Raw genomic sequence first — 21,809 nt, forward strand, 5'->3', positions numbered from 1 at the left:
ATTGTTTTGATTCTGAGAAAAAGAGTTGACTTAATTTACAGAATATTTACGAAATTAAGTCGGAAACTTCACAGTGAGATTTAAGTAACTGATAGTATGGACGTTTCCTTGATAACTTAACTGAATTATTTATTCCAATATATTTGCTCACTACGAAGTCAGGAATATACATATTATCGCTTGTGTTGTATGCATTACTAGTGAAACGATATTTGGCTGACTACTTAACCTCATTCAGCCTTCGGAACAAAGGATATAAACATAATATACTTCAAACATGCTAATAATTACTTACCTGGACAAATTTGGGTTCCCGGTTTAACTTTCCTGTAATGTTCAGCACACCAGAATTAGCAAGAGTGTAAGATCCTGATTCCTCTTGCATCTCGAACTCGACATTTGCGTAACCTTGTAAAGTTGACCTATACAAGCTGGGTAATTTCACGTGACTGAGAATGTCAGAATCAGAGAGAGCAATACCAAATATTCTGACCTGCAAAATTAATACGTATCGTACATAAAAACATAACGACAAAGAGTGTTAAGTTCTTAAATTAGTACTCCTAAATGTAGCGTCAGGCTAGAAAAGGCAATATTTGGTACTAAAATAATGGTATGACTACCACGAATCTATATCAGTAACATAGTTTCATTATTTTAAAACAAATACAACACATATGGCAAATAATACTCAGGATCAAATACCATTTTGGTATTTTTTATATTACTTTTAGGAGTCCAGTTTTCATTTGCAAAGTAGAGATATTGAGAAATGTGAATCGATATGCATGGCAAAACATGAATAAAAATAAACAATTATCAAATGGATATATAAATGATCAATAATTTAAAAAAGAAAACTCTAAATGGAAATTAAATAAATACTTTATCTACTATTCCTTGCATGAAGTTGCTTTTGTCTTTCCCTATATGTAACGTCATATTGTCTTCAGTCTTGTTGGCCTAAAAGGAAGAAAACATTCTTAATATGACAGCTTTGAAAATTGAAAATGTGTCTTTGTGTACGTTCTTGTTTGCAAACAATACAATAACCCATAAGTGCACCATATTTCAGAGATGCACTTACCATGCATCAACATCTCATATATTACGCAAACATGTATAACATCGCGTATCTCACGCACGAATGTATAACATCTCATAGTTTATTATGCCTGACTTTTAATTTCACTGATTCGGCAAAATTATTCTTATCTATTGCGAATGAATATCTCCGTTCCAAAGGTGAGGTATCTTCAAGAATCTCAGTTGCGAATAAAACATAATGCTGTATAGAATACAAAATGAAAAGTTATGCCATCTCATACAATCGCCAATACAAACAGTGCGAAATCGGGACAGATACTGCCAGATTTACCCGCCTTTGAATCTCCGACAATATAACTCATTTCTTTATAATGGCACGAGTACTCCTTCGTTCATTATTGCAAGTTTACTGCAATTATATATTCAGTTTCTTTATGAATTTTTAGAATGAACTGTTTGCATCTTCATTCATAACTAATTTAAATTTGTAAATGTGCCATTTTTGAAAGTACAATTTGCATTAATTCACACACACACACATATATATATATATATATATACATGGCACCTTGACGATACGTACCCAGTCTATAATACTTGTTGTTTTGTCTGCAACTTTTGTTCCATTTATGAACAGCGAAAGCAAAAAGTCTGTTTGAAAGGGAAAGTTAAAGGTGCGTTTAAATTTATTATAGCATTCTTTAATCGATTCGCGATGTGGTTATTTGTATTGAATGCTAACATAAAGCCACCTAAATAAATATATTATGATTTTTGTAGGTCGTTTGATAACGTTCAGGTACAACTGCTATCACTGAGCACCGTTTAATAGTTTAATGCAAACCACAAACAAGGAACTAAAAATTACATCTCCTACTGGTTATGAAGAACGTTTGCTTCGTTCGAATACTGAAACCCGGTCTGACTGACACAGAAACGTTTTCAAAGAAATGAAGTATTACATAGAAAAGAGGTCGCATAGGTATCAGATGCAGAATTTAGTGTCGGAATACTAAAGGAAGTAAAACAAAATGTTACACAATACCCATTTGACTTCAACTAATTAAATTATCTCGAACTGTCTTTGTAAAAATAACATATTTGGTTACTCTTCATAAGGTGAAATCGCAGTAAATCTGTATGAATATCAAATTCAGTCTTGTGGAAGCCTATATTACCCCTTGAAACAGATGAGAGCAAAATTATTCTTGAACATACCAATTCAAAGTTGGCCAACACTACCTGTTATCAACAGGATAATTAATCTAAATATATCACACTAAGACTCTCATTGTGTAAAGAATGCAATTACAAACTCTCGGACGTGTTTAAACACATGACACGACATATTTAGGATACATTTTTCTATTCACAGTAGAGGCATATCAAAAGTGTCAAAGAAGAGCTCGAAAATTCTTTTCTTGTCAAAATTTGGAATAACGTATATGACCACATTTTATATCTTTTATTTTATTTAGAAGGGTAAGCACCTCTTATCCTATGGATTGCGCAAGACGAGGAACATATACATAATATTAGTGTGCGTTCATTTCAATTCATACTAAATCTTGAAGAACATCTATAGATGTTTTATCTGATTTACATTTGCAAAGGCCAACATGCACGTGAAAGAAAGGATCTTAGGATAGACAGTATTTTCTTTGCATTTCTAGAAATATGCGTTAGCAACAAATGAATTTCCACAATAAAAGCGTCAAATATACCAAACCGATTTATGCTAAGATCTCGCTGCTACTCAATCTGTTGTCAATCCCGCGTTCCAGTAGCATTAGCTGCGTTGGTGTCAATAATTTTGGAGAGGTTTTGTATCCCGTTTCCCATATGCTAAACCCGATAGTAAATTATATTTATACTTCATATTAATTGTTTTATGACAGAAGTGATTCATTATTTGATACTTTAGCTTTCCACTCTGACCTTGGGACTTAGGACACAGTCAGAGAAGAGATGTGTTGAAAGTTTGTTCAAAGAGTTTGATTACCTTAAATTTCATAAACCTATAAATATGATCTGTTCATAAATTGGACGAATCCTTATGAATAAAAAATGTTTAATACTGAGACACACGTTTTTGTCCCGTTCATCTTGGGTTAAGGTCTAGGTCATAACATATTTGTAATAAAGATCAGTTAAATGTTTTAGTTTACTTGTGGTTCCTAGATATGCATGATTTTTATAACGCATACTTATCATGTGGTCAAAGACACAAATATTACAGTAATGCTACGAGCGTGGGATAGACATACAGACATGCTTAGATCTATTTGTATTGACATCTACTAAAAGTTTAGCTAAATCCGAATGCTGTTTTATTGTTGAGGATTGTTTTCATTTCAGTCCTATTCAGCAAAAACAATCTCATCAGTCAGTCTTAGTTCAGTACTCCAATATCTGTTTAGCAGCATCTTATATATCCCTAGATGTTCTGTAGTGTCTGTGTGTGTGTGTGTGTGTGTGTGTGTGTGTGTGTGTGTGTGATCTGTCACTGCCAGCTATATTCTGTTAACATCAAAACCTATTTGGACACATTCTTTTCAAAATCTGTGAAAACTGATATGAGAACGGTAAAATTGTATTTTATCTCATTCATATAGATTTTTAATTGAATAGTTCCTCGAGGCTTCTTAATATTCATATTGTCACACATATTTTAAGTACCGTGTAACGTACGTATCTTAATATTCATATTGTAACATATTTGAAGTACCGCGTAACGTATCTCATGAATAAATAAAAGGGGAGAGAAAGAATATTTTGCTGTATTTCATCACAGAGTAATGCCAGAGTACAATCATTGTGATTTCCATTTGTTCCAATCTATATGAGCCCAGTGTATTCAATATGCATATAGTTAGAACTGATGTCTCAAATGTGTTTAGAAAATTGTAAGCACATTGTGTTTGTAGGGTTTGAAAGGAGAAGATAAGAGCATATCTTTATTTTATATTAGTATTCAGTTATCCTTAATATAACTGTTGATTAGGTGTTTCAAGAAATTAATTATTGTGAGGCAGCGACATTTGTTTGGTGAGATACATAAAGAAAAGAAAAATAAACCTCTTTTTAATAAACTCTGTATTTCGTATATTTGTTTAGTCTGCATATAAATTTTGAGTTAAAGTTGCTTGTAAAGAAATAATAGATTGCATTAGTTAAAAGATTTTTGAAATAAATAGTATATTAATACATTATTTTCCATACCTCCCAGGCTATATCTATAGCTGATGCTGTACCATCTATTGATTTCTAGTGTGTTAGAAGTTGAAATCACAGTCTCTCCGTAGAATGCAGTTAAGGAGGAAGCATTCATATAAAGACACACCGACGAATCACCAGTGCACACAATAGGATGGGAATGTGATCCATTTTGGAGATATACCCAAAGATCGATTGTAAAACTATAAATAAATTAAATTTGTAAGACATCAACATTCTCTAATAGACATTCTTGTACACATGCTATGAGTGTGTTTTGTTAATGCATGCAAATAGGTTAGTGTGATATAACTTGATAGAGACAGAATCAAACTCTTACGCTAAAAAATTATCGCACTGATGTTCCTATTTACTGTGATAAATTAAAGTTAGAGTTTGTGCATTTGCTATTTTCCGACTAAATTTAGAATATTCAAGGCTTAAAATTCAGACATTACAATCAACAACCAACTTGATATTTGTTATGATTTGTGTGATGTCTATGTCTCCAACATCTGTTTGGTTCAGTGTTTTGGCATACTATAATTGCTAATTTTTGGGTACCTTGAAGCTGATTTTGTGTGTGTGTGTGTTTTGAATATCGTTTCTCGCATGACTGAATGTATGCACGTAGAGGGATCTATAATATTTGTTTCATTAATACATATAGTATCTCAAATGGGCAATGATTTGATACTAAATTTATAATACGAGTTGAATAAATTCCTGCTTTTGCGAGGATTGGTGAGTGAAAGATGGTCATTAATCACGAGTTTCTTAAGTTTAATATAAAATAATTACCCATTTGAGATTCTTTTCATCACATACTTTTTGTGTTTCAGTAGAAATTATTTAGATCAAATGAAGAATGAAGAATTTTGTTCATTCTGATAGACTCGGCACCTTTCGTTTGTTGTGCATAAATAATAGTCACAAATAAAGCTGAACCAGTAAAAGTAGATTATTTCTCTTTTTCACAAAATATAAATCAAGGAACAAGATCCCAACCGAATACTCAGAATACGTTTCAGCACAGAATGTTCAATGTGTGTGGTGTCACATTTTTTGATACGGTACACAGTACCGGTCAGAGGTGGCCTACTCTGCACGATCAGTGTTAACCCTGAAATGTTACTTCCCAACTAAACATTACATTGTTGCGATATTCGTGTGACAGGAACATTGATGGATGCAAAACTTCCTATATTTACTGTAAATTATTTGTGACCGGATATTGACAGTATTTTATTTGGAACAGTTGACTGGACAGAAGACGTAAACAAATTTTTTTGAGTCGGATTTGCATAACATGCTTACCGTGCAAATATACAATGGTTGGATAAGTTCGGTCAGTGGGAAGACGGGTTTGTCCACGTTAGTCTATGAAGAGAGGTGAGTTTATTTACTTCTGCAAGTTGACATTTAAACCAAGCGCTTGTCTATAGGGTGGGTTCAGTGTTATAGACATACCGTTTCCCCTCTCCACTTCACACACAAGCTATCAATTGAGGATAACCCTTAAATTTGCTTCATGTTGTTGTTCTTGTCTTGGAGTTTTAAGCCATGTTCATATGATTATATTGCCATATATGACATAACAAATTGGTAAATTGGCCATATTCAGACAGACGCGAACATTTTCCCCCTATTCCTTTTCGTTAGGCAAGGCAAATAATGGCCGTTAAAATATTCATTGAAAACCAAACAAATTCCAATAGGCGTGGTTGAAAAGGTTTTCCTCTGAGAACAAATTAGTAAAGAGAATACAGCACAATAATTTCGTGGTCTTATTTGGGCCAATTAGAATCACATAAAGTGATATATAACACGTTGTGATATAAAAATATCAACAATGCACATACTATAGGAAAGCTGTACCGACTATGTGATAAATTATCTAACAACACGTCATGATGTCACATAATTTGTATTAATGTAATGTAAAGAAACAATGTACATTTTTTACATCCATATTATGTGGTTTTATACAATAAAATACGTTTTGTTATTTGATAAATACAATCTTACACTCATGCTCATTGAAAAAAAAATCTTAAACTTAATGTATAGTTATTTTCCTGGAGGGCTTTCAAAATATTTACATTATTCAATCCTTTTTTAAGTTGTATGATCCTTTAAATGTATACCCAGCTCAAAAATCCGACATAGGCGTTTGTCTATCAACATTCAACTTCTATAGCTTCAAGGACATAATAGTTATATTGTCTGGTCTGGTTCTATTCACCTGAGGCAAGGGATAACATATCCATTCAAAAGTAAAAATATTTTAAATAACACGTTTACTAGTGAATCAATACTTAGTTCAAATACCGAATTCCACTATGATATGATATGTGCATTATTTGTATATAGAAAAATAGTCTATGTATAATAATGCGGCAAAGAAGGTATGGTACGATCTATACAGGAACGTGTGTCTTGTGTCCAGTTTATGTAAAAATCGACATCCATTTTTTCTTCAAACGTTATGATATGGCCCCTTTTCACGCGAAAAAAAGCCCAACCTATCTTCTTATTTTTCTGTATTATTAGTGAAAAAGTTTTATCTCTTCATTTTTGAACGCATAAAATGAATTATTCTGGCTAGAAGGAAAATTGCAGCATGCCCACAGTTGTTTTAAATTTTAATTGCTGGCACTCCATAGCTTTCAAAGCTTCTAAAACGTCCATTTCAAAAGCACGGTAATTCCTATTACGAGTATTTATTATTCCCTTTCAAGCTTGGCACATATATTTCGTGTGCAATCTACACAAATGTGTTGCATTTTGTTTTTCAGTGCCACTTATTCTCACCCCCAAAACAACCTTGTGATCTTGTATCGTTAATACTTTATGAATGCAATTAAGCATAATAATTCTTCAATTCATAATCAACCATTACACCGTCCACTTGTGTAATATATTGTACAGGTTACATTAAACATTTAAATGCTTCCTAAGTGTCTTTGATGACATATAATTGCCAAATGAAAAACCAATGACATATATTATCTAAAAATAATAATGGCAATAAAAGATATGTCCATATTTGAAGCTAAATGAAAATGACAGTCTAGGTGTCAGGTTTATGATTTGACCTCCATTATATTATGTAAAAGGACTGTGCTTCAAGTTTGACGTTTATTTTCACTAACATCTGCAGCCGCAGCATATCCTACAAAAAATATTTTTTTTTAGCTGGCCAATATTGGCTATTTTATTGCGTTCCTATATGTACCGTACATTTCAAGCAGCCTATTTTGTGATCGAAAAATCAGAGTTTCTTCCATGGATCACATTCAAGGTCTGTATTTATTTAATTGTTTTTGTAAACCAATAATGATCAATAAAGTAGATACAATCTGTAGTCCATTTAATATACTTGTTTCAAATAGTTGTATTCGCCTTCAGCAGGAACATATTATAATTTAGTGCTAAAAATTGTTGTTGTTGTTGTGGGGTTTAACGCCATTTTTCAGCACGATAGGCTATACATGGCGGCCAGTATTAATGGTGGAGGTAGAACCCGGAAAACCCCGGAAAGAACCACCGACCCCGAGAAGCTACTGGCAAGCTTTCTCACATGCCTACATTGGCTGAATCTTAGACTCGAACCGCCGCAGTAGTGCTAAAAAGAAATTATAGAAGTTCTGTGGTTAATATATATCTTTAGCTCAGTAAAGCGCACAGTTAAATATACTGGAAAGTTGAAAACATGAAAAACTATTGCTACAAAATATCGTTGGTATATATATATATATATATATATATATATATATATATATATATATATATATATATATATATATATATAGGCATTTAAAATCCAAATTTCGTCTACAAACCTTTCATTCATTTTCAACTCTATAATGTTGCCGACATTCACATAATCATTATTTCCGTCGAGTTGTAATCCCTTGTTGGCATATTCAAGGCAATAGACCCGAAGATTTGACCATGTTACAGGAAATGCGCCGAATTGCAATACCCCCACACGTCCTCCTTTGATTGTAATATCATACACAGGCCCGGAATCAACCATCAGAATTTCTTCCTGATACAACCACAGCCTTTGACACAGAAACACTAGGTAAATGCTATATTATACTGTACACATCTGCCGAATTTCATTGATGATATGATGTCCACCGATATCAACTATTACAATATGCACGAAATTTTGAAAATAAATTAGCCATTTATGCTTAAAACGTATGTGCACGAAGCTGTACAAATTCACATAGAATGAAGATATATATCATGCGTGCAGTTATTGTCAAGCTTGCCTTTAGCAGATGAGACATGTTTCACATTTTCTATGGCGACGGCGACACCATCGTCAATATTGCTCTGTGTGAAAGCATTATGTCCATATTTTACAAGTCAGATGCAAGGATGGTGGATAAAAGCACGTGTTCAAGAGCACATGTGTTTCTTAAAGAGGCGAATATGTAGTCAGTCGTACAGTAGACCAGGTTGAAATTACAACTGTATTAAAATCTCACGAAATGATAGACAAAAAGAGATCCGATCCATCTGAACAATTTTAATTTTAAATTATGCTTCTATTTTGCATATCACCTTAGCATGAATACTTCATTAAAATGTGGCATCTTATTGGTTAAGTATTTTATTTGAAACAGATTTGCATGAACGTGTCTTTATCGCCTTAACTATATTTTAGTTCTTCAACAGACTAGTAGTTAGTACAGTTGAGAAGGTACAAACATATGATATAAGCTAAATGTATTTATTGTGTATGTCATACAATAAAACACAATAGCACTGCAATTTAATATCACGTACCTTACATAGCCGAGAGAGGGTTTGTGAATGAGATTCCACTTATAAGATTTTCTTGGCTCCCATCCCTCTAACTCAGGGTCTTGCCAGAGCAATTTCACTTGATTACTTGTGTCGGAGCTATGCCACAATGCATAAGCAAGATCTGCGCTGGGTCCCATGTTAGAATTTATCAACTATAAGTATTTAAAAAATATGTTGTGCAAAAGTAGGCATGGGTATACAGTCCGTCACACAACACTAAGTAATGAACAATTTAAAGAATATACATGCGTGAAAATTGTTCGCTCTTACTTAAATGTACCGTTAAAACCACGGAAAATAGGAAACAAAATCATATATATTACCATTTGGTTACACCAGTAACACATTATAAGAAAAAAAATTACCTTGTAAAGACCATGTAAAAAACGTGATCAGAACTTTGCAAAGATGATATAATATATATTTTCACCAAAGAAAGAAATAAACAGGCAAACAAAACTGACATCTGCTGTGGACTCCGATAGGTCCAACAGAGACTGTCATTGCTGTATCCAAGTCTTGACTTTCAGGACACATGCCACACACCCGATCAAAAGTCGAGTGATGTTCTCTATAGACGTTTTCGGTGTAAAGCAAGATTCGAACTCATTCCATTTCCATTCTTTTCACCTTTCGTTTCTTCTTCTTCTGTCTTCTTTGTGGAAATGGATATATGTAAAGATTGCATAAACTGTTGCACATTAGCATTAACGTTATTTGTACGGGCATGTTTTGAAGCATAATTAAAATCCATGGTAGAAACACTATGATGTAGAAATTGTTTGCACAGTTCATTATGTAAAAAAAAAAAAAAAACTTGTGCAATTTATGACCATGTTTATACTAAGATTTTTTGTTCATACGTATAAAACATCTACCTTAATTTGTATACCCTTTGTCCCAGCCTGGTATGCGTAATTGGTGTATTCCCTCTTCCAAATCGCTGCATAGAACTTCCTGTTGCTGGTATAGCCAAACACAAAGCCGATATAATCTGCCACAGATTCATTACCACCAACATACCAAGTTCCTTTATAATTAATCTCACTGTACCCCTGTTCGCCTAGAATATGAAATTTTCAACCTTATGACATGTTATCATTTGTTAGTTCAAAATATTGACTGTATTGAATCTAACTTTATCTGCCTTAAATTTTGCTTTTCTCTAACGGCTCTTGCATGTATTATTGCGCTTATTCTAATATATTTCAACGAAATATATATATTGCACATAATTGTTTCTAACGGAAATATACCCGTTCTATTTCAGCCAATGGAAAATCCATGCCGTTTTGTGCTGTTTTTAAAGCAACAATGAAAACAGGCACCATTAAAAGGACGTTAATATACATAATCATATGCTGTAACATATCAAACTTATAGCAAATCATTCCTGTTTTATCCCTATAACATTTTACTCTTGTTTAAAACAGTTAACCTACAATCATAAGAAAAGAGCATACTAGCAAAAGATAATCCATAATTTTTGAACTAAGATTTGTATACAATGAAATTCATAAATGACACACGAATCGCTACATCAATGTTTTTAATGTTTCATTTCGTCTGGCCGTTCACGTGCCATGTTAGTTATTTGGACAGTTTTGTTTGCATAACTGTCCATATATAAGAAAGTGTTAGGCAAGGTCAGAGGAAGTTCCGACTACCTAAAAGAATGGTTGGCATGAAACTGTTATCAGTCAGCTGTTGAACCTCGATCCCATTTCCCTTTACAGACCATACCGGTGATGGAGTGCTTAGGCCAGGAAACAGATTGACGGTAAAATAATCGGTAAAGGAAGTAGTATTAAGGTAAATATTATAGGGACAAGTATCATCGGGATCCATCAATCCGTCTCCGTCCGCATCAGATTCGCATCCGTCGCCGATACCGTTACCTGTAGAGAAAGTTTTTTAATTTAACTAAAGGAGATCAAAAATCGTATATATGCATATATGTTTTGTCAAGAACTGATGTCGCAATTCCTAAAAGATTCAACGTAAGTCATCTTTTTACATCTCTTACCTTGTGCCAAATTTCTGTTTTTCTGCACACAAGTACAACCGAAGATTATTTTTACACGTCGACCTTTAAGACAATATTAAGTTCAAGAGCGAAGGTTGATATTGTAATTTACAATTTTTATCTATCTTTCTAGTCGTTTGGTAAAATTCTCTGATAATGATGTGATTGTTTGCGTTCACATGATGATGGAATAAGACAATGTTAAGAATTCCTAGCTTAAGTGTATGATTTAACTGTACATACAAATATAAACGCTATACAATTAGAAATAGAGACACCAACTTAAGTAGATATGCATTACTTACATGGCTAATTATTGCAAAACACGAGGCCAGAACATGTTTCAGAGTTGGAAGTCATTTGCTAACTGTAAAATGTGCAGTTTATAACAAAGTAAATTATAACTGTTATACACTGTCAAAATTATACAAAAATAAGGCACCTATCATAATTCTGCTTTAGTTGAGACGAACCTATAATTAAAGAAATGGGCTTTCATTAGAAGCATCAATTAAATAAATAAATTATTTAACAAATGAATATTAACATTATACAATCTTACCGTTCAAATCCTGCTGAGTTCCGGCAATCAAAGGGCAATTGTCGTCCATATAGCCATCGTTGTCCATGTCGAAGTCACAAAGATCACCTGTTGAATAAATATAATTATGAACGAAGCACAAGTATGAGTATTTTTGGTACCTCTGCGACCTTAGAAGGCGAATGTCTATAAATGTAATCCGGGGGAGAAACCATCCTCAAAACAAAACATGATCTAGGAATGTTTTCAACAACGATTTAAACATTTTGTTGCTTTGTTAACCGTCACAATTACGTAACTTATTAATAATTGAATTATCTCATGACAAACTCATTTTATTTTATTGCAGTAAGGCTTGTTTGCGTTGAAAAACGTTTGTGAGAACACATAAACAGAATCTGATTTAAAATCACGTTATTAGAGAATCTAAGATTTAAATACGTTAGTATTGTACCACTATATTTGAGAATCAAAGACCTTTAGCAAAGGCAGTGACATATGGAAAACAAAATAAATATAATAGGCCTGGTTTGTTTATAATGAACGTATTCTTGCCTGTATTATTTCCTAGCCAACGTAGAGCTTGTAAATAGGTTTAAATTGGTTGACATAGCACAAATAACGATAAATATCCAAGCTTACCTATTCCATCCATGTCTGTGTCGCATTGATCAGCGTTGGCCACATCTTGGCAATTGTCCATGAAATCCAAAATGCTGTCACCATCTCTGGAAATTAGTTGTATCATCTGATAAAATCTATTATCGAAGCAGCAACGATATCAAAGTAATGTCAGCTCCTAAACAGTGGATATTCAGTTTGTTTTATATATGTATTAGCCCTGGTTAATAATAATAAAAATCGTGTCGTTCCCTGTAATTAGTCGAAGTAATGTAATTATCCTTACGTTAGTGCTGTTCATAATGTATTAAAAATTGTTTATGAAAATTGGTACGAAAATAAAACACCATACTTGTCTTTAGAGGACCCTGTCACAGGATCACAGGCATCTCCATATCTGTTCTCATTCGTGTCCTCCTGGAGACTGTTCGAAACGTTAACACAATTGTCACAGGCATCTCCAACTCCGTCCCGATCACCGGTATCCTCCTGCCCTGGATTTGACAATAGTGGGCAGTTATCCACTAAGTTGTTAACGGCTGAAAATGGAAAACAAGATTTCTTGAAGTGGAAGCAGAAATGAAACCTCTATAATCCATCAGTGCAAATTTCAATATTGCATCATTCAGATTGATAGGATAAAAACACTCTCCCTCTTTATTCATCAATACTAAAAATATTCTGTTTATATGTATATGTTTTGCACTCAGAAAGTTCTAGGGTTTTGTTGTTGTTTTGTTTAGTGGGTTGTTTTGTCACAATACAGGCGAGAGAGGACCTAGAGTTTAACAGATAAAGAAAAATGAAAGAGAAAAAAGAAATGTTGCACAACATTTATCTTTCCACTCTTAATGATGGCCGGTAATAATTGCGCGATTATTAAATCCTAAGAAAATCAAGCATCGCACCATCTCCATCTTTGTCAGCATCACACACATCGCCTATTCCATCCACGTCTGTATCGGTTTGAATACTATTCGCCGTATTTGGACAATTATCACATGCATCTCCAATTCCATCCTTGTCTGTATCATTTTGGTCTTTGTTAGGAATGATTCGACAATTGTCCTGAAAAATCAAAGACCACCACAATTCAAAATACAAGACACTAGATCGCCTTATAATCCTGCAAATTTCTCATTAGAGGGGAGAGAAGTCACCTTTAATAACGTAGAGCATGACACCTTGGTAAGAAGAAAATGCCTTTATTTCTTTATGTCATTGATTGTCAGGTTTATAAGCATTAATTTATTATTTTACATCCTCTTTTCCCTCGTAGCTTTTCAGTCTTTCTAATCTGTCTGAATACTACCTAGACCCACTCAAGTTATTACATTGTTATTCCAACAATAAGACTAGTGTTAAAAGAAGAAGAAAAAGCCTTCAGTCGATAATCACATACATCCTGTTGATGTGTTTAATGGTCTGAACTATATTTGTGTGATCGCTTATCATATTATTTAGGGGGTAATCTCGGTCAAACACAGACTACGAGCATCATCAATGTTTTGGACAACATTTCACTGGCCTCATTTTAAGTTCAAGTCTTCAACTACACATCAAATGGTCAATTTCTTCAAGTAGCTGATATAATGTTGTCTATTTCGAACATTGAGAATTGCGATTTAGGGCGTTGCTATTGACACGACGTACCAATTCATCATATATATAATCGTTATCATCATCAGGATCGCATTCATCTCCGATCTGATCTCCATCAGCATCTTCCTGGTTACTGTTTGCCACCAAGACACAGTTATCCTGTAAGAATTAAAGGTACAGTTATTACTTTTGTGTCAGTGGTGGTCCAGTGGCGTCCTTTACTTATATTACTTGATGCAATCATAACTAAGAAAAGAGAAACATTTATATTTAATACCTTTCAAATTGTATGACGCTCAATTTGAAGAATTTTCGATAGCATTTGCTAGTAGATAACGTAATAAATATAAAAGTGAAGATGCATCAAAAAGTTTTTCTCAAGAAAATCGATAGCGTCACTTGCATGGATAGGAGCCGCTTCATGGTAAAAGCTACGCGTTACTGAAATTACTTTAATATTAATGCATAAGAACACTTTATCCAAATTGTAGATAAATTCTGAAACACATTACCGGAAACAGACAATTCACATCGTAATATTAGTGTATTATCCTACAACTACACTATGATCAGATCATAAACAAGGGTAAGAAGTATGCTGCATGAATTTGGGTGTGGTCAAAGTTGCAAATGTGTTGAGGTTAATGACACAATTTCACAACCTACCGTACGAGATAGGGTCACTTTTTAGTATTAAATTATGTAAGTAAAATCGATATAAACATCAAGCAGCACGAGCGGGTCTTCCAAACAACCTCTACTCGTGGCTTACTTTTGTAGGTCAATAAAAAAAAATAGAGTCTAAATTGATTCTGCTATGGGAAAACGATTTGAGTAGCTTTATTTGTACAAACCCGTTTACATCCCCAGTCTGTACAAGGTAAGCTTTGATTTGGATAGCCATCGTTGTCGCTGTCCCTGTAACAAAGTTTTCCATTACCAGCGTATCCAGCGTTGCACTATAAATTACGAAAACAAAACACTTACGTATAAGTAGCAAAGAAACCGCATATGTATGACGCCCGTATTTAATTTCTATCAAACCTTGTATGGCTCACGTGATAAATTAAGAACAGTATTACTACAAGAACATAGCGGTAATAAATAAATCTGTATTTATATCCATTTAAGTATTTATCGTTGGGGTGGGTAGTTTATTGGCATGCGACATAAATACCAAAACAAAATATCAAAAATTGTCGTCAGAACAGCCCGAGCGTTTAGAACCTACCAGTATGTCTTTAAAGGGCACATACTCACACAAGACGAATATAAAAACTAAACCAAAACAAAAGACAAAAAGTATGTAATATACAGAATCAACACTGTATGTGCTGTGGATATGTACATAGATAATACGCAATGACAGAACACCAAATAAATACAAAGACAAAGACATCTAAAATACACAGATTGAAAAGATGTTAGATTTCACTAAATGTGTATATGCTGCGCAAGTGGTATAAAATATAGCCCGAATAGAGATTTCTTGTTAGTTTGTTCTCTTGTCCAAGAATATCGTCTTTAAAGAATAAACTCCTATTTTGTGGGACCGCTTCGGTGGCCAAAGTGGTTAGAGCGTCCGCCTCTGATGAGGAGATCACTGGTTCGAACATCGGCCCAATCGTACTAAATGCTTATGTTATGATGCGGTTTGCATCATAACCTTCTTCTCATCTCTTGTTATGAGAAGGGATTGCTCATAAGTTAAGAAATGTCTTGCCCATGGTTAGAGAGAGAGAGAGAGTGAGTCTACATCTTGGGGAATGAGGTACAGAATCGCTGTACGGGATATACAGATCTGATCTGACTCGAGGAATGAACTTTTTATTGATACATATAATGCTATATTCAAAAGATACATTTATAAAGCCATTACATTTAAAATACAAGAAATGGATATAAACTTACACTTTCCCATCTAGCTTACCAACTTTATTGTATAATTTCTGCCTTTTAGAATGTAATACAGCTAGTTGAAATCTCGATTACTTCATGATATCCAATGAGTATAAAATTCATTAGTTGTTATTAATGCAAAAATCATTTCGATGAAATGTATTTTACTACATTTAAAATAGTTTACTAATTTGGAATAGGTTAATAAACAGTACTCATTGTTAAATAAAGAATGCATCTTTTATTTCCAAATTAAATCTAAACATGAATTTGGTAGAGAATTCATCTTTTCCAATAATACACACACAAATACAATTAAACATTCCATTATATTATAATATAAAATATAAAGAACTCACAATAATGATGGAAAAATATGAATTTTACCGTTAAAGTCTCAAATATTAAAAGTGCCCATTCTTTAAAGAAGTTTACGAACACTTACGATTCTTACCTGTAAGGAAAAGACAGAGCTGTTCTGACTCGAGGAACGAACTAACCCTTCGTAAGCCCGCTTCTCTATTTATCCAGTGTTTGGTTTCGTTCAGTCCAGTCAGAACAACCCTTTGACCTTTCCCAGGAAAATCGTGTGAACCATCTCTGTAACTCACCCAATATTGATATAATACTTTGTCTGTACAGCAGCTTCCACAAAATCTAAATTGCTGACATTTAGATAAGAGCGAAATGTATTTTATGGATTTCTGCACCTGCTCGTAAAGCGCGATCTTTATAAAATAACATACAGTTAAATTTCACAAATATATCAAATGTATCTATATAGATATTTTATGGAAAATTACTTTCAATATAATTTGATGAAAAATTAATTTTAATACACTTTAGAGAAAATTTTAATCTTAATACATTTATTTAAACGTCCTAATACTTATAAAAATAGTAAAGGTAGCTGCCTCGCTTGGCGCTCAGAATCCAGAGGTTTGTGTTAGGACTGGTCTGCCTGGTGTCAGGATAGTGTGACTGTGTGGGACGTGATGCTACTTGTCTGTGGCATGATGTCCCAGAACTAAACATCACTATAAACTGCCACACTGCAGACATCGTAGCGATATGATATAAAATTTTAAAAGCTAAGTTAAAGCTCCAAATCACAAACAAAAATATGTTGTATCAGAGTTATAAAAAAGAAGATTGAAAGAACATCATTATATTTTGAAACACATTCGATCAAAAGGTTAATGCGTTATCTGCTAGACAGGCCTGGCGAATATTATCTCATAACTAAATATGCAGATTTGCATTGCAAATCTATTATGTCATAAGAAAACATCAAAATAACTTTACTTTCAAACTTGAAATGTTTGTTTTTTCTCAAAAGATGCGAAATCCAGAAAAATTTTGCTAGTCATCATTCCAAACAAAACAAATGTGGCTTTTTGTATTTATATCATTCTTTTCCACTTACCTCACACCTGTACTTTCCAGGAGCAATGTATGCACAGGTTGCTGACATGTCGCATGTCCACGCTCCCAAGGCGCAAAAGTTCCCCGGCAGACAAGTAGTCTTCACAGAATCCCATATATATCCAGGTTCACAAACTCCACAATAATAGCTACCCTGTCAAATTAATAGTCCCACAGTTTTCAAAATAATTATTTTGAGTTCAAAGAGTGTATGGTGATTGGGTGACAAAACAACGTCAATACATCTGTGAACGAGAACAGCCAATTCATTGAAGTACAAATTTCTTAGAACTGGTTTTACATTATTATAGTCGATTCATGCATCTAGTATGGGCGGTCATCAGCCATTGCTATTACCACAAAATTAACTAAATGGTTCGACAATTCAGCTTAAGATACATCACTTAAATAAAGCTAGTAGCAGCACAAGCCTTTTTTCTATGTCGACAATTAACTACATATAACATTTTTTAATTGTCTTCTCCATACTAAATGTTTATGTCAACCAACTCACATCAAATTCCATTTGCAGTAAATGACAATACAGGCCAATGAATCACGTGCACAAGTTATGTTGCTTTAAAGAAATAATAAAATAAATTTTGTGTTAAAATGACCTCTGAGGAAATACGCATGTAAAAATGTTATGCAATTGAAAGAATGAAGGGAATTTGATTGATCTTGTATAAATAATAAAAACAAATATTATGAAAATTGGAAACGATATCCTTTGATCTGAAAGAACATTGGATGACTGTTGAAGTAAGGCAGGATAAATGTACCTCTAGATAACCAACCACCCGTATTCAGTTAATATAGCAAAGCTTCTGGTTCTTCCGTTTTCCCTTAAATCTAACGTATTTTGTTGCAAATGCAACTCTTGAAATATACTCACTATAGTATTTATGCAGTGGAGATCGGATTTACAGCCTATATTATCAAGAAGACATTCATTAATATCATCACACGTCTGTATTTGAATTGTAGCATAATTCTTGTTCCCCAGCCTAAAAGTGCGTCGTGTGACATTCCAAGCTAAAGCATCCTCATAAGTGCCCATGTATCCAAACGGACATGCCAGACACTGATAACCAGGGGAAGTGTTTATGCATGCACTGGCATTCCAACATGGATGATATACATTACACTGAAATGAGAAACAAACGAGATTTAGGACTGCTCTAAAACTGGCAGTGAACCAACTTTACGATGCAAATGCAACGCTTTCCACTTGTCTGTAAATTGCATATGCATTTGCCAAATAAAAGGAATAAATCTAGCAAGGACCTTTCGATATTCTAACATGTTTTTGAGCCTTCTGGAATTAGCGGCTGCATCGGCTAACTGCAAAAGTTAAAATGCTATAAAACCACATGTGCAATCTTAATGTTACACTCTGTCAAACATATATATAAATTATGCTAATAGCTGTAACTAAAGTATTAATATAATCAATAAAAAAGAAAATATGAAAAAGTCAATTTCATCAGACATCATTATAATGTTCCATCATGTTTGATAACCTGATGATTATCTATTTTTTTTATTGAATATTGTGAAATAAAATGAGCTACACTAATTATAAAACAAGAACATATGTTATTACATTGAAATATTTATAAAATAATTTCATTATAATTTATGTATATTTACACACGCAATCAAAAGACATACTTCATCAGTGTCAGTACAATTGAGACCATCGCCATCAAACCCATCAGGGCAGCTCCCACATTTGTGAGACCCATTCCCAAGGTTGTAACACCCAGCTCCTTTAAAACATTTATCGCCTGCCATACAAGGACATTCTGCTACACTGATACATGGAGTGCAACCAGTACCATCTCCAGCGGAATAGGTTTTAATGTCATGACATCTTTCACATCGGTCCCTTCGGGGTGAACTGTCTAACCCAGCAGGACACTTCAAGCATTCACTTTGTCCTACAGAGTTCTGGTACGTTCCTGGCTGACAAATATCACAAAACCCTGGAAGACAAGGAAACTGGAAAATATTAAACGGAATGAAACCATCAAGGAAACGACATAATGCGCAATGATTATAACCGTCTAATAGATAATATTATACGATATTATTAATCATTGTACATATAGGTGAAACGACAATGCTATTCAACGAACAATTGTATGCGGGTTCTCCGTGAAAAAGTATGAATATAATAAGAGGAAAGCAAAGGTAAAGTTACAATATTGCAGTCGAAATGATTGTTGCGTTGGTTTTAACAGTACTAAACTATATTATGTCAAGGCCAAATGGAAGCTTTTGCTCACTAGATGTATTCCGTAGGGGCATCGTAGGCTTTCCCCATATATATATATATATATATATATATATATATATATATATATATATATATATATATATATATATATATATAATATTTTTTAATAATTATTATTTCACAAGTCCCGTGTAAATTCAGAGAGAAATATCACACATTCACATTAAACACTGGAATATTATTCGCTTCTCTAGCATCAAAAACTAATTAAAAACGTTTCTTATGTCGCTGGAATAATTTTAAATAATGAATTCCATTATTCTGTTCATGTTTGTTTTTTATATACCAGACTTCGGAATTATTTACATTCCGAACATGTATATTATAAATCTTAATGCTGTAAGGATATTTCAATCGCACAAGTCCTGGAGATTATGATACACTTTTTAAACTATTGAAAGTTTGTAAAAATAGATATTATGCTACCCTTGGAAAAATCAAGCATATAGGAGTATCTAAGTGTGCTCTTTGCATGATGTATATTGACATACGGGATTTCTAAGCTTGTAGACGTATCAATGCTCTGTAATACTGGTTTACGCTTGGGTCATATATATATATATATATATATATATATATATATATATATATATATATATATATATATATATATATATATATATATATATATATATTGTTACGTATATCTGATTTAATATAATTGTCTGTTTGTAAGTTTTTTTATATCATTATATATAATTTCATTACATGTCAATGTAATGTAATTTTAATTTTGATATTTTACAGAAAATTCAGTTTGACCTGAATCTTTTCATAAATACCCAATAATATAAACACTATTTCTATTTCTGACATAGTTCCTGGCCTTGACTGATGGTCAGGTAAACAACTTTTTTATTTTGTTTTTTAATCTCGAGTAATATAATTGGTTTTATCAAGGTCATACTAGGAGTACTTGATTTTATTTTTATGTAAACAGCCTCTTTTTGCAATTCTGTGTTTTCCGAAATTGCGCAGTAGTCCGGATTTATATCGATATCTATAGATATATTTCTTTGATGGGCTTCTAAACACTAGGATGTAAAGGTGGTTCTTTTGTTTTGTCATATTGAGAATTACATTTAAATTTTTTATTCGAACTATTTGGATTCTAAAAGATTAAATTCTTTTTCCTGGAAATATTTGAGGGCTCATACAGAATTCTTCGACAAAGACATTTATTTAAATATTATTCGGAATTCAAACACCGTAATGTTATTTTATGTAGTTCACAAAGGACTGTACACATCAGCTCTATACTGACTACAATATACGCCATCGACTTCTATTTTTTCGTGCGGACTCGAACTTGAATTCATTAGAACATTTCATTACTCGGACTTCTAAAATTTAATTCGTTGATTATTCTTGGACTATTTTTGGACTTGATTCTTAAAACAGTAAGCTCTTATTTTCTTTCATTTTTACGGTGTTTTGCAGGGAAATGAATTATTTGTAAAATTGTTCAAAGCTTGTTGTTTTCGTCATTTCTTTTTTTACTGTTTATTCGAGCCTTAACAAGTAACATAAGAATATATATATATATATATATATATATATATATATATATATATATATATATATATATATATATATATATATATGTTATTCTCCATATAATTTGTATTCTTTATATATATATATATATATATATATATATATATATATATATATATATATATATATATATATATATATATATATATATATATATAAAGAATACAAATTATATGGAGAATGACAGTCCTTTCACGTGTGTCAGGGATTGATTAAGATAAATGCAATAAACTGAAAACGTACAGTCCGAAACTTAACTTGTATCTAACTAGTCTTGTTAGATTCTAGTTTCGCACTGTTTAGTTTATATATATATATATATATATATATATATATATATATATATATATATATATATATATATATATATATATATATATAAAGAGAGAGAGAGAGAGAGAGAGATAGAGAGAGAAAGAGATATTCGGCACCGGTTAATGTGCATTAACTAATGTAATGCTGCTTACCATTTAATATTATTATGAATTGACTATTAATTTGTTTTTAACACGGTTTATTTCATAAAGACCTTCTAACGGCATCAATATCAATAAATCTAAATTTTCAAAATTAAAAAATAGATGGAATTAACGCTGCAGTTTGTTTTAGTGATATATATTAATTTATGTTAATTAAATTTGAAATTGTATATTGCAAAATGCTGTAATTATTATTAACTGCAGTCATTTCTTTGCGTGTATTCTGGTATTCAAAATATCAATACTAACAAATTGGTTAATTACTCG

The 21,809-nt window shown here is 32.7% G+C and overlaps 1 protein-coding gene across 1 annotated transcript in view; it reads right to left on the reverse strand.

Moving 5' to 3' along the window:
- LOC149796946 (uncharacterized) overlaps positions 1-21,809 on the reverse strand; it is a 61,004-nt gene that overhangs the window by 19,759 nt on the left and 19,436 nt on the right. Inside the window, exons 19-35 of the mRNA XM_089960311.1 lie at positions 18,879-19,192; positions 18,100-18,351; positions 17,206-17,358; positions 14,735-14,839; positions 13,932-14,039; positions 13,187-13,346; positions 12,631-12,817; positions 12,300-12,385; positions 11,679-11,765; positions 10,758-10,988; positions 9,969-10,153; positions 9,070-9,242; positions 8,109-8,333; positions 4,270-4,466; positions 1,631-1,698; positions 886-963; positions 296-493 (exon numbers count right to left, since the gene is read on the reverse strand). Of these exons, the coding sequence (XP_089816437.1) occupies positions 296-493; positions 886-963; positions 1,631-1,698; positions 4,270-4,466; positions 8,109-8,333; positions 9,070-9,242; positions 9,969-10,153; positions 10,758-10,988; positions 11,679-11,765; positions 12,300-12,385; positions 12,631-12,817; positions 13,187-13,346; positions 13,932-14,039; positions 14,735-14,839; positions 17,206-17,358; positions 18,100-18,351; positions 18,879-19,192 (2,807 nt within the window). The remainder of the gene's footprint in view (positions 1-295; positions 494-885; positions 964-1,630; positions 1,699-4,269; positions 4,467-8,108; positions 8,334-9,069; positions 9,243-9,968; positions 10,154-10,757; positions 10,989-11,678; positions 11,766-12,299; positions 12,386-12,630; positions 12,818-13,186; positions 13,347-13,931; positions 14,040-14,734; positions 14,840-17,205; positions 17,359-18,099; positions 18,352-18,878; positions 19,193-21,809) is intronic.

Source organism: Sinohyriopsis cumingii, chromosome 6, assembly GCF_028554795.1.
Source record: "Sinohyriopsis cumingii isolate HCF-2022 chromosome 6, ASM2855479v2, whole genome shotgun sequence".
Taxonomy (NCBI): domain Eukaryota; kingdom Metazoa; phylum Mollusca; class Bivalvia; order Unionida; family Unionidae; genus Sinohyriopsis; species Sinohyriopsis cumingii.